Below are 13,215 nucleotides of genomic sequence, written 5' to 3' on the forward strand. Positions count from 1 at the left end.
GACAGTAACACCTGAACTCCTCACACAATAATACATGAACTACTAGGAACATAAATTTTCAACGAGCACTTAAAATAATAAAACATTACACAAATAGAAGCACTAAACAGTGAACGTAAAATAACTCCCACATCCAGCATATACTGGGAGCTTCCACTTGAATTGGAAATTTGCTTAGCTCTCACAAATTAATAACACTTGGCCATAAAAAGCCTGAGAAATGTTTTTTTCCTCGAAACACACAACACAGTTTTAAAATGCATCAGTACACGCTGACATTTTCAGTTTTTAGAAGCAATCAAGCATGCTAAATAGTACTCACGTACTTATTGGAACCACACATATCCTAAAATAGTAATCATGTACTTACTGGTACAGATCAAATTTGCCACTTGGGAAATTAAGCTCTGGAAAACATACTAAACTCTCATTTGTACAGTTTTCAGTTCACATGTGCAACATGAAAGGAAGAAGTAACTGACTGTCATTAGCACTCAGCGGCATATTATTCAACATGACAAAATGCAACATTCAACATTAGATGGGAACTTGGACGGGGCGTAGTGCTTTACTCGGGCGACACATAGTGCTCAACTTGGATGGAGGAGCCTGACGTGCGCTCAGGAGGTTCCGCACCTGCATAATTACCACAAGGGAATTACGGCCATGTAACACCCACAATGCGGCTATATCTCCCACGTGTCGGGGCACGACTTAGAGGCATAGCCACATGGTAGGCTTGTCACAAGAGGGGTAATCTTCACACATCCCATGTACTGAATAAGAAAGGATAAAGAGTTGGCTTACAATCGCCACTTCACACAAATACAAGTTAAACATACAGCATCCAAAATACAATCAAGGTCTGACTATGGAACCAAAATAAAAGAAGACAACCCCAAATGCTAGATCCCTGATCGTCCCAACTGGGCTCCACTACTGATCAACAGGAAATGAAACAAAACAACAATCAAAATCTTCATCGAGCTCCCACTTGAGCTTGTTTGCGCCACCTGCACTGGTATCATCGGCACCTGCAACTGTTTGGAATTATCTGTGAGTCACGAGGACTCAGCAATCTCACACCCGCGAGATCAAGACTATTTAAGCTTATGGGTAGGATAGGGTAATGAGGTGGAGCTGCAGCAAGCACTAAGCATATATGGTGGCTATCATACGCAAATGAGAGCGAGAAGAGTAGCAACACAACGGTCAGGAACTAGAAGTGATCAAGAAGTGATCCTGAAAGCTACTTACATTCAAGCATAACAAAAGACTATGTTCACTTCCCGGACTCCGCCGAGAAGAGACCATCATGGTTACACACGCGGTTGATGCATTTTAATTAAGTCAAGTGTCAAGTTCTCTACAACCGGACATTAACAAATTCCCATCTGCCACATAACCGCGGGCACGGCTTTCGAAAGTTACAACCCTGCAGGGGTGTCCCAACTTAGCCCATCACAAGCTCTCACGGTCAACAAAGGATATTCCTTCTCCTGGAAAGACCCGATCAGACTCGGAATCCCGGTTACAAGACATTTCGACAATGGTAAAACAAGACCAGCAAGACCACCCGATGCGCCAACATCCCGATAGGAGCTACACATATCTCGTTCTCAGAGCAACACCGGATGAGACATCCTATGAGTAAAACCAAACCTCAAGTTTCCCTGAGGTGGCCCCGCAGTCTACTCGGTTCTAACCAACACTTAGAGAAGCACTGGCCCGGGAGGGTTAAAATAAAGATGACCCTCGGGAGCGCGACTCCCAAGGGAAAAGTAGGTGGTTGTGAGGCAAATGGTAAAACCAAGGTTGGGCCTTGCTGGAGGAGTTTTATTCAAAGAGAACTATCAAGGGGTCCCCATAACACCCAACCGTGTAAGGTACGCAAAAAAGAAGGAACATAACACAGGTATGACGGAAACTAGGGCGGCAAGAGTGGAACAAAACACCAGGCATAAGGTCGAGCCTTCCACCCTTTACCAAGTATATAGATGCATTAATTAAATAAGAGATAATAATGATATCCCAACAAATCTATGTTCCAACATGGAACAAACTTCAACTTCACCTGCAACTAGCAACGCTATAAGAGGGTCTGAGCAAAGCGGTAACTTAGCCAAACAACGGTTTGCTAGGAAAGGTGGGTTAGAGGTTTGACATGGCAATGTGGGAGGCATGATATAGCAAGTGGTAGGTAGCGCGACACAGAAATAGAGCGAGCAACTAGCAAGCAAAGATAGAAGTGATTTCGAGGGTATGGTCATCTTGCCTGAGACCCCGCAAGGAAGAAGAATGAGTCTAGGAAGAAGACAAACGGACGAAGTCGAACAAATCCTCACAACTCCGGAACAAAACCGAAGCTAATGAGAGAAGCAACCCAGAAAGAAGCAAACAACATAGTAAACAACCATCACATAAACATGGCATGATGCACAACCAAGTATGATGCATGTACGGTTAAATATGCATGGCATGGCAAAGTGCACAAGCAAAACTACAAGTTAAGTGGAGCTCAATATGCAACGAGTTGCATATTGACGGAACACCACATGACTTATTTAGTTCTCTCCTATTTATGTACTCAACAATATTAAATGTTGGTTAGCATGGCAAGAGGTGAAGCATATGAAAACTACCTATCTAGGCAAGTTTAAATGAGGCCGGATATAACAAACAACAAATTCGGAAGATCCCCATGTGCAATATTTGAATTTGGTACTGTTCTGCCCTAAACACAATTTTAGAGTTATTAAACATGCAATATGAATGCACCAAGTTAAACTAGGCATTTTTATACCCCATTTACATGTAAAGTTTATTTGAAATGGAGCTACGGTTATTAAGTTATGAAATAAATCATTTTAGCATGGCAATATGGCAAAACAAAGCAAACAACAAGTTTAAACATTTTTAACATGCATGAAAGTGGAATATTATTAATCTACACATAATTCTAAGCATTTTTCATATATATAGTTTTTACGTATGATGCACGGTTTGTGAGTTATTAAATGAATGAAGTAAGAGGGCTTTTCTGCAAAACTGGCAATTAGGGATAATTAGCTAAAATCGAAGATGCTAAAAAACATACACGGGCTGAATCCGCTGGCCCAACAACGGGGAAAAGAAAAGAAAGACAAAAACATGAGGCGCTGGGGGCTGCTCACCCATGGGCTTTGGCCCAAGGCGGTGGAAGCAGCAGGCCGGCGTACCTGGTTGTGATCTGGCGATCGACTGCACCCGGGTCAACGAAGACGATTGGGAGCGGGGTCAAACGAGCTCCTCTACTCGAACAAAGCAGAGGCACAGCGCGGCTGTGGGGCTGCGGGCACAGGGAGACGTGGCTCCGGCGGGCAGGGGTCGGAGATGGGGCGGCGGAGCGGCGTGAATCCGGGCATGGGTCGAGGTAGAGGCGGCGTCATCATGGAGGAACACTGGCGGGGACTTTAAGTGGGGCTCCGGCACCTCGGCATGCTCAAGCAAGTTCAGGGACGGCCGGCTCCGGCCGCGGGACACTGGTTCCCGGCGACAGCGAGGCGAACTAGAGCTCGAGGGCATCCATGGTGTTCGAGTGACGACGGAGACTCGCGGGAGCACGAGATGAGGAAGTGCCTGGCGTCGCTATTGGCGGCAGCCATCCGTGGCAGAGGGGATCCTCCTGCTGGTCCGATGGTTCTCCGATGAAGATGGAGGCGACGGGGTCAGGTGAAGGCGTGCAAGGGAGGAGCTCATGCTCCTGGACGAGAGGAGGCTCGGGGTCGAGGGTGGTCACCCATGGTGCTCCATGGCTGCGGGATGCTGCTGCAACGCACACATAGAGAGAGAGAGATGAGAGCTGAGAGGCGCGAACCCGATGAAGGACAGAAAGGGAACCAGGGCGGCGCTCATCTGAGACGGCGACGATGGAGATGCTCGGGACCCTCCTGGTCCAGATCGAGCGAGGCAGGAGGTATTGGGCTGCAACCATGGCATGGGAAGATCCTATAGGGATAATACAGGGAGAGTTATGGCGTGAGAGAGAGAGACAGGGAAAAAGGAGGATGGAAAAGACTGGTGGCCGGCAAGGAGCGGCTCGGGAGGCCTCGGGCACAGGGAGCGGGGCTGGCTGCTCTGGTTGGAAGGATGGATCGATGGAGAGAAGTGGCTGGCACTGGTTGGCTCCGAATGAATCAGGAGGAAATCCCAAGGAGGAAGGAGGTTGGTCGGGTGGCCCGAATGGATCGGGCAAGATCCCGAGGATGGAGGAGGCAGTGGGCGGCGGCGGCAGGGAGGATTTGATGGATGGATGGGACAGGGCTAGGGTTAGACTATATATAGGTAGGGATTAGGGTAGGGCTATCTCGTCCCTATGATTGTAATCGGATGGCCGAGAAAAATAAAGGCTAGAGGGTCCAAATAAATAATCGTAGATGTTTTTGGGATGTTTGGGGATGATCGGAAACCAACGGTGACGACTGTCCGGGTCGGTTCCGGGACAGCTTTCAGACACGCGCGCGAGGATAGCCGTGGGCTGATGGGAGAGGTTAGGTTGGGCTTGGCGGTAGGTAGTGGACTCTGTAGACGGTCTATGGAGGGAAGAGAGGGAAAACCCGGCAACAGTTTTCGAAGACCGAAAACGTTCGACGATTTGACCAACTATATTGTCGCTATAGTTATCCGTTGGGCATCCAACGGATTCCGAATGTGATGAAACTTGGCAGGCGACCTACTGACAACATAACAACGCCGCATGCCAACTTTCAACCCATTCCGAGAACATTTTCGGGCCACTTATAAAAATAATATTTCCTACATGCCGCGGGCGCGTGCAAGTGTGTCTGGGATCAGAACGGACAACAGAAAGAACTAGGAGAAACCCGGACGGATGCAAGTTTTGAAAACCATGCAGATGCAATGTGGATGATGACATGGCAAGATGCAACACGCAAGCAAATAACAAGGCAACGTTGGCGAAAAACTGGGAGACACCTGGCGCATCAGTCTCGGGGCGTTACAGGCCATCTCCCCATCTTCAGATGGTGGCACTGCAGGCCAACAATTGCTGCTCCTTGAACCAAAGGGATAGAGAAAGAGCAGGCCTATGACATAGTAATAGTAAATAGATTATTTTGACTTATATGACTAGATCATTCCAACAGGCCCAATGCTTCACTGATCCTTTTGTGGAATCAACATCTTCATCAACCTATCACACAACATAGTAAATAGTGTGACCACAAAATAATACAAGTGAATAGATTGCTTCGACTTATATGACTAGATTATTTGAACTACCTCGGGGTTGATCATGAACTTATAGAAGTAAAAAAATAGATTTTAATTTTAAATGTGTTTTCTCATCCAAATTGACGGTGTCATGATCACTGAACTTGCATAGTTTATATAGTTGCATTGAATAAATTTTCTTCCGAGAAATTTTTTTGTGTTTTGAACTTATATGCTAGAGCTTGAACAATGCATATCACATACACACGAGAATTAAGTTTTGAAAAGAATTTAGTTACAATGTATTTAACTAAAACCACATCAACTCTTTTAGAACAAAGGTAATAATACAGTACAGGAGGAATTTAGTTGAATGTTTTTCCATTTTAATGAACTTGCGATTCTCTCGATTCTAAACTTTTGGCTACTTAACAATTCATATCAATAGAAGGATTGTGGCCTTTTCATATTTTCTTCTACTGGTGCAAATATCACCGGCTCCTTGAGGAAGCTTACGTGGTCAGTAGTGAGCTGGTCTGGCAATTGTGTCAACATGGAGAAGGAGCCTTTAGGTCATCCCACAACAAAGTAACTTCTCTGCCAGACAACAAATCAAAAGTAGTAACTGCACATATTTTGGACATACAAGCATAATGGAAATTTCAGAACTAACATGTTGTATCCTGATACATAGTTCTGATGCTTTGGGAATTTTTGAACTGAGAAAAGAAGTGGAGGTGGCTCAAGAGTCAAGAGTAGAAGTCTCACCAGGGAGGGAGGTGTTGGGGATATTACTGCTGGGTGTAAACCGGCCTATCTGGGCCGGGTCAACTTCATCAGTAGTTCCAGAAGTGATAAAGCCCAAGAAGGCAGATGAGGGCCTAAGGCCCGTAGCCGGTTCAAGACTTGTAGCTGTAAACCGGAATTTGTATATAAGCTTGTATTGTAAGTTAGGAATAAGGAGAGACCAACCCGGATACGAATATCGACCGGTGTTGGGATTCTGTGAACCGACGGGTGTCACCCGTGTATATAAGGGGACGACCCGGCGGCGGTTCAAGGACAACAGACAACAACTCGAGACATAGGCGAAGCTTGTTTGCTCCCTAGTCATCGAAACCCCATCAATTCCATCACAACTAGACATAGGCTTTTACCTTCATTGAAGGGGCCGAACTAGTATAAACTCTCTTGCGTCCCTGTGTCCGCTTTAACCCCTTCAAGCTAACCCGTTGCGATGGCTCCACGACTAAGTCCTTTCTCTAGGACATCTGCCATGATAAAACCACGACAGGAGGTATATTGAAGATCGACAAAGTAGCAGGAGAAGGGCCTATTGAGGCCGGCAGCACTGTGTTCATCTGTGGCGTCCAACTAAAATGAACTAAAATTAGACTTTGAACTGAACTAAATCCATGTGCAGAAATCACACCCAATTGAATTAAACTAATATCAGAATTTGAACTGAACTAAAATAAGAGAATTTAATAGAAACCAATTTGTAGTGTTTGAACTGAACTAAAAAAGAAATTGCAATAGAACAAACATGACAAGCACGAGAATAGCAAGAGGAGTTGCTGCATGTGTTATGTGAACGCCTATGTTCGTTCACTACACCATGTTTATGTTGCTCAGTACACCATGTGATGCAACTACAATCTCTTTCCCTCTCCAAAAAAATCAAGATTCACAAATGACCTACATTTCTAGCATCAGTACATACTGACAGAATTACACAAGTAGACCAAATTCAAACTAGATTAGAAGAAATTCTACAAAGCATCATTTCTAGCATCAGCATACTTGTCCTTTTACGGATGGATGGAAGATATACATGGAGAACTGCTATACCACCTACAAAGCCTCATTTTCTATGAGAAAACACAATTCATCTTTTACCATTTTTGTTATATATCACATTTGAACAAGCATCTTGAAGTTCTGCTAAGCAAGCACACCATCAGAATATCGAAATCCTTCAGTAAATTGGAGTCACTCAGTCCCCAAATCGAAATTTTTTACAGAGGCGGAACAAATTGACGACGATGCATTTTCCTTGCTGTCAATTTATGTCTCCTTACTTCAAGTCATGTTTGCTATTTTTTAATCTGGTGCATGTTGCACAATAGGACTGCTATTGGTTTGCGAGTTGAACTTGAGTACTTTTATTTCCTTTGCGTAATTTACTACCAAAACCTTAACCACAATGGAACACATCTGCATTAACTAGTTGGCCCTGGGAGCACGAAAAGTTAACTCAGACGATTATCTAGTTGACCTAAGATAGACAACTAACTAATTGCAAAAAATGACAACTACCAGCACTACAAAAATGAATTTTTACAGGAAGTGATTAAACACACAACTCCCTTTCTTAAAAAATCAAACTTAAAGTCCCCAAACACATCAATGGGGTTGGCCCGAGCATGCATGCGAACTTGAAAGTACCGGAGTGCTAGGGGCTGGCCCCTGTAGCAAAGTTGTATTTAATCTCTGTTTTTTCTGCTGATAGAAAGGGCAATGTCAATGCCAATATTCCAAGAAAAAATTGTCAACAAAATTGTCAACAAGGAACAACAACAGTAGAAAATCCCTCTTAGTAATCTCTTTCTCACTGACCTTACATTGGAGCAGCAACAAACAGCAGCAGCGACCAGCATGCACACACCACCGGCAGCTAGCAAGCAGCAAGGGCGGGGCGATTTCATGAATTGAAATAAATATTGAACTTCCAGAGCCATTTTTTGTAATGGCCTGATGCAATTACAGAATCGTCAAAGTAAACTTCTTGCAAATAATCATCTCCGAACATATGACTTGAACTTTTAAATTACAAGATTGAAGTGTATACGAGCTATCCAGGCCAAGTAGGAATTTGTGACTTGAACTTTTACCATTCGAATTCCTATTGGGGATTCATTTTTTAATCTTTTTCACAAACTTATCTGCGACGTCGGGTTGAACTTACAACTTTTTCAATCTTGAACCTTTACTACTACCATTTTTCTTCTGCACTTACACCCTCTCGAATTTGAACTGATGCAATTTTTTTTTGCTGACTTGACACCAATTTGTGTTGTGTACTGAGAAGAGAACTGCTGCTTTGTTGGATTGATAGAGGAAAATTATAGCATAGAGAACTGCAGGAGAAGTATTTTCCAAACAGAGCAACCACATGCCCATTGTAGCAAAATAGTATGATTGAAGTTCATCTAGAATATAGGTACAACAACATCAAATTTTATCAAAATATTTTGGTTCTCGTAGGGCATTTTGACAAGAAACTACATAGCATCAAATTTAGCACATAAGTAGCATGAGATTTAAATGAGCATCAGTAAAAAGAAATAGCAACATGAGCTCCCTTTGTGGTTCATACATTTGAGACTCAAGGATAATTTAACATGATGGACCTTGAGCTGATGTACATGGTGAACCTCTCTTGTGGTTCATATTTTGAAGGTCCTTCAGTTCAGTTACTATCAACACGCAACACACATACCATACAATGCAGGAGATGGCCATGGAGCTTACCAATAGTGGGATCCCGGCGGTGGAGCTTGAGGGGTAAAAGGCGGGATTTCGGAGTGGAGCTCGGGGGTACGGGGTGGCGGCTGGGGACAAGAACGGAGCTGCAGCGTTCGCGCAGCTCCAGGGCCGACGAGATCCGGCGCTCAACGGATGGGATCCAGCGACCCAACGGTGAGGGGTCATGGCGGGGGGTGGGAGCAGGTGGTCGAGGCAGTATCCGCACCTCCGGTGGCCAGTGGTGGTGGGGGAAGGCAGGGCGGCTGGTGAAGGGAGGCAAGCGGCGCTAGGGTGGAGGGTGGACGGCGACGCTGGTAAAGGGAGGAAGACGGAGCAGGCGGGGAGGGATGTGGTCGGCGCGATGTGGAGGAAGGCTGGAGGTGCGGTCGGGAGGGATGCGGCCGGTGCGGTGGGGAGGAAGGCGGCCAATGCGGTGGGGAGGGACGCGGCCGACGTGGTGGGGAGGAAGGCGGCAGGCGCGCATGGAGGAAGGAGGCGGAGGGAGTGTCGAGAGGAGGGGATGGGGTACATTTTTCTTTTTTAAGCCGTTATTAGGGTGGGATGTTTTTGTTTCTTTTATTGATTCGGGAAATCGTATCGCGTCCCTGTATAGGCGCGGGAGTAACAAAATATTATTCTGTTACTAGTAACAGAATACCCCTGTCGGGGATTGACTATTCGTCACCCTGGGTGAGGAATAGTTATTCTTCACCCCCCCCCCTTTATTTTACCATCAATGCACCATAATTTTATGTTCCGTATGTTTTGTCTTATTTCCGACGTAAAAAGAGACCGTAAGGGAATATATAATCATCGTAAAAAGTATTTTATGTTATGTAAAATTACAAACGAAAAACTTTGTGTAAAATACACATAAACTGCAAATTTTCTTACCTTATGACCTATATTTTGATTTTCTTATACCAAATTTTACGTAGTGCATCAATAGGAATGTCACTATTTGAATTCCAAACGTAATTTAATTATGAAAGAATCATAAGATTACCTCGGGTGAAGAATAACTTATTTTGCATCCTGGGTGATAAATAGTATTATTATATATCTAAAATTTGCGATTGCTTCATAAGATTACTATATATATCATCCTCGGGTGATATATAGTGATACTATTCAACACCTAGGGTGCAGAATAAGTTATTCTTTATCCGAGGTAATCTTACGATTGCTTCATAAATAAAATACGTTTGGAATACAAATAGTTACATTCATATTGATTCACTATGTAAAATTTGGTATACGTAATTTTATGTAACATAAAATATTTTTTACGGTGAGTATATATTTTATTATGTTCTCTTTTTACGTATGAAATAATACAAAATTTATTGAACCCAAAAATACGGTGCATTGGCGTCTAAATAGAGAGGGGGTGAAGAATAACTATTCCTAACCCAGTGTGATGAATATATTATACATACTACCTACAAATTAGTATATATATATATATAGTGTTACTATTTATCACCCAGGGTGCAGAATAAGTTATTCTTCACCCGAGATAATCTTATGATCATTTTATAATTAAATTACGTTTGGAATTCAAATAGTTACATTTCTATTGATTCACTATGTAAAATTTGACATAAGAAAATAAAAAATATAGGTCATAAGACAAGAAAATTTGCAGTTTATGTGTATTTTAGACTATGTTTTTACGTTTGTAATTTTACATAACATGAAATATTTTTTACGGGATTATATATTTTCTTACGGTCCCTTTTTTCGTCGGAAATAAGACAAAACTTATGGAATGTAAAATTACGGTGCATTGATGGTAAAATCGAGGGGGTGAAGAATAACTATTTCTCACCCAAGGTGACGAATAGCGCGACCCTATATATATATATATATATATATATATATATATATATATATCACCTAAACATTCTTATATACTACATACTACACGTACATCCTCTCGGTTTCGACAGATACTACATACAACATACAAAACAAAAGTGGTGGTAACTACCACTACTTGTAGGAAAATTTGTCCTATATATATTCCACCTAAACTGCATGCTATGTTTTTTGGTATTGTTTTCACTCTAGTTTCTTAACCGTTTATCAGATTGACATGTGTAATATACTGTTGAGAAGCTATGGATTAGGTGCAACTTCGCCATGTTGAACACTTCTCGAGATTCCTCACGGTTTAAGAGCAGTTTTGAAAACGGTACGGCGCACGACGAGTGGCAGCGATCGTTTCTTTGCGTCGACAGCAAATGGTACGCCGTTGGAAAGATATCGTTGATAGCATCTTTTTCATATGTATTATTTTCTCTAATTCGTTACAGTTTAAGAGTAGTTTTAAATTTAGTAAATTCTAGAATTGTGTTTTTTTGAATTTTTTTGCAATTTTCGGTACTGTTTTCGCTCCAGTTTTTGAACTGTTTATCAAAACGAGGCATTTGATACGCTGTACGAAAGCTACGGACGAGGCGCAACTTTAATATGTTGAAATGTTTTTGAGATTCCTTACGGTTTTAAGTTAATTTTCGAAATTGTGTGGCAGACGACGAGTGCCAGCAGTTGTTTTCTCGTGAAATTTATACAAACCGTTGGTCGGAATGATTCAAATTATATGCCGTTGGAAAGATATCAATGAGGCGCAACTTTTTCATGTAGAACACTCTCTCTGATTGCTTACGGTTTAATAGCAATTTTGATTTTAACGAAATGCGGACACTCTGTTTTTTCGCGACCCAAAATCGTCGTATGTACTGCATCAGACAGAAATCCGCACTGCTTTCAGACTAAAAACACACTGCATCTGATAGGCAAACGAACTGCATGATTTCTTTTATTTAGACGTACATTTTCTCAGGTGAGGAAGTGGAGTGCGTTTCACATCGGGCGTAAGTGAAACACAACACTATTGGGAGGTGAGCCGCATGAGATTACAAAGTGAGCTTCACATCAGATCGGGCGTAACTTGTAAGTGAATTGGATTTTTTTTTCAAAACTATAACTTTTTGTACAGTAAATTCAGAAACTATAGCACTTAACGCAAAAAAAATCAAAAGTACGACCCCGTTGGCCTCGCGTTGGCCGAAGAGGGTCTTTTCGGCCTTGGTTTGTCCGAAAAGGAATTTTCGTCCAGATGTTGACCGAAGTAGGGCTAACATGGGCCGAAGAGGTGACGTCGGTTGTGGGCCGGCCGAAAATCATAGCTTCGGCTCACGCACGACCGAAGTGGGCTCTTTTCGGCCAGCGAGCGGCCGAAGAGCTTTTTCGCCAGGGGTTGACCGAAGAGGTCAGGATAAGGCTTGCTTGGCCATCTCCTTCCTCTGGACTGCTCGCCCTCTGTTTCCTCCTCTCTCTCTCTCTCTCTCTCTCTCGTTCTTCTCTATAACCTCACAAGCCCGCGCCGATCTCCTCCAGTTTGCACCCATTTTCACATCCAAGACACAGAAAGATAGATCATAGCATTCTCCAACGGCCTATGGTGTATTTTTTTGGTATGGGGTAGTTTTTTCTGCGTTTGGGAGGGAGGAGCCATGGTGGGGTGGAGGAGGTGTGGTTGGGAAGAGGTGGTGGTGAGGAGGAGTAGCAGCTGTGGAGGAGTAGGTGCAGCTTGGGGTGTAACCGGAGTTGAGCCTCCGGTCGTCGAGGGGGCAGGTCTGCCGTTGTCCGGTGGTGCAAGTACTCCGCGAGGTGGCCGGTGCTGCTGAGTGAAAGAGAGGAGCAAGAAGTTAGGGACACACGCTTCGAAGGTATAACCATGCCGCCACAAATTTTCTCTGAATTGTATATTTTAATTAGTTTAGATAAGTCATATTGCGAAATGTAGTGTTAATATATTTGTGGAGGCATTTTAGTGCATAGTTAGTGTAGCGGGTAATATTAGTGTTCGTTGTGATTAATGAGAAGATGACAATGTCTGACAGGTGAAAATGTCTGAATCAGTAAATCTAAATGTTTACTATGGTGCTGGTAATGTTCGATATAATGAGTTGGGGGTTGATCTTAGCGAGTTTAAGAATGGTGTCATGACACTAGCAGACTCGGACAGACTGGACTTTAGACAGTTGAAGTATTGGTTGAAAACTAGTTTCGGACTGGATCCTGAAGTATGTTCCGTCAGTATTCATGCATTGTGGACCAAATCTTGTAAAAATGTCAATTGGGAGTTGATGCCGATAGATAGGATCCAACATTGGTTGTCCCTCTTAAGACGCTGCCGAGACCGAAGAATCCACCCAGATGCACTTGTGCAACCTATGCCGAAGGAGGAGAATACCGTACAACTCCACAGGGGGTATGAACCCGGCCAAGGCAGTGAAGTGGCTAACGAGATTGTTTTATCCGGGTCACAACCACAAGATGTGGATGCTAGCCAACCCCAGAAAGAGTCGGACTACGTGCCACACAATGTTTGTGGTCCTGATACTGGGCAGAGTAGCCAGTCGATAATATTAGTTGGTTCTAGTTTTGCTGATAGGGATGAGGAAG

The 13,215-nt window shown here is 43.4% G+C and overlaps 1 protein-coding gene across 1 annotated transcript; it reads right to left on the bottom strand.

Moving 5' to 3' along the window:
• Positions 1 to 7,830: 7,830 nt before the first annotated feature.
• LOC125513353 (classical arabinogalactan protein 7-like) lies at positions 7,831 to 9,281 on the bottom strand. Its single transcript, XM_048678450.1, has 2 exons — positions 8,746 to 9,281; positions 7,831 to 7,888 (listed from the first exon to the last, which is right to left on the bottom strand). Exons 1-2 carry the CDS (start codon positions 9,268 to 9,270, stop codon positions 7,832 to 7,834), a joined length of 582 nt encoding a protein of 193 aa, XP_048534407.1. The 5' UTR covers positions 9,271 to 9,281; the 3' UTR covers position 7,831.
• Between the last annotated feature and the right edge of the window lie 3,934 nt (positions 9,282 to 13,215).

Source organism: Triticum urartu, chromosome 6, assembly GCF_003073215.2.
Source record: "Triticum urartu cultivar G1812 chromosome 6, Tu2.1, whole genome shotgun sequence".
Classification (NCBI taxonomy): domain Eukaryota; kingdom Viridiplantae; phylum Streptophyta; class Magnoliopsida; order Poales; family Poaceae; genus Triticum; species Triticum urartu.

What these genes read in the sequence shown, in the direction of transcription:
- LOC125513353 (XM_048678450.1), bottom strand. Translation starts at nt 9,270, where the DNA reads ATGTACCCCATCCCCTCCTCTCGACACTCCCTCCGCCTCCTTCCTCCA. An exon ending in CCGCCGGGATCCCACTATTG is followed by an intron (nt 7,889 to 8,745) that starts GTAAGCTCCATG and finishes GCTGCTTGCTAG; the next exon opens with CTGCCGGTGGTGTGTGCATG.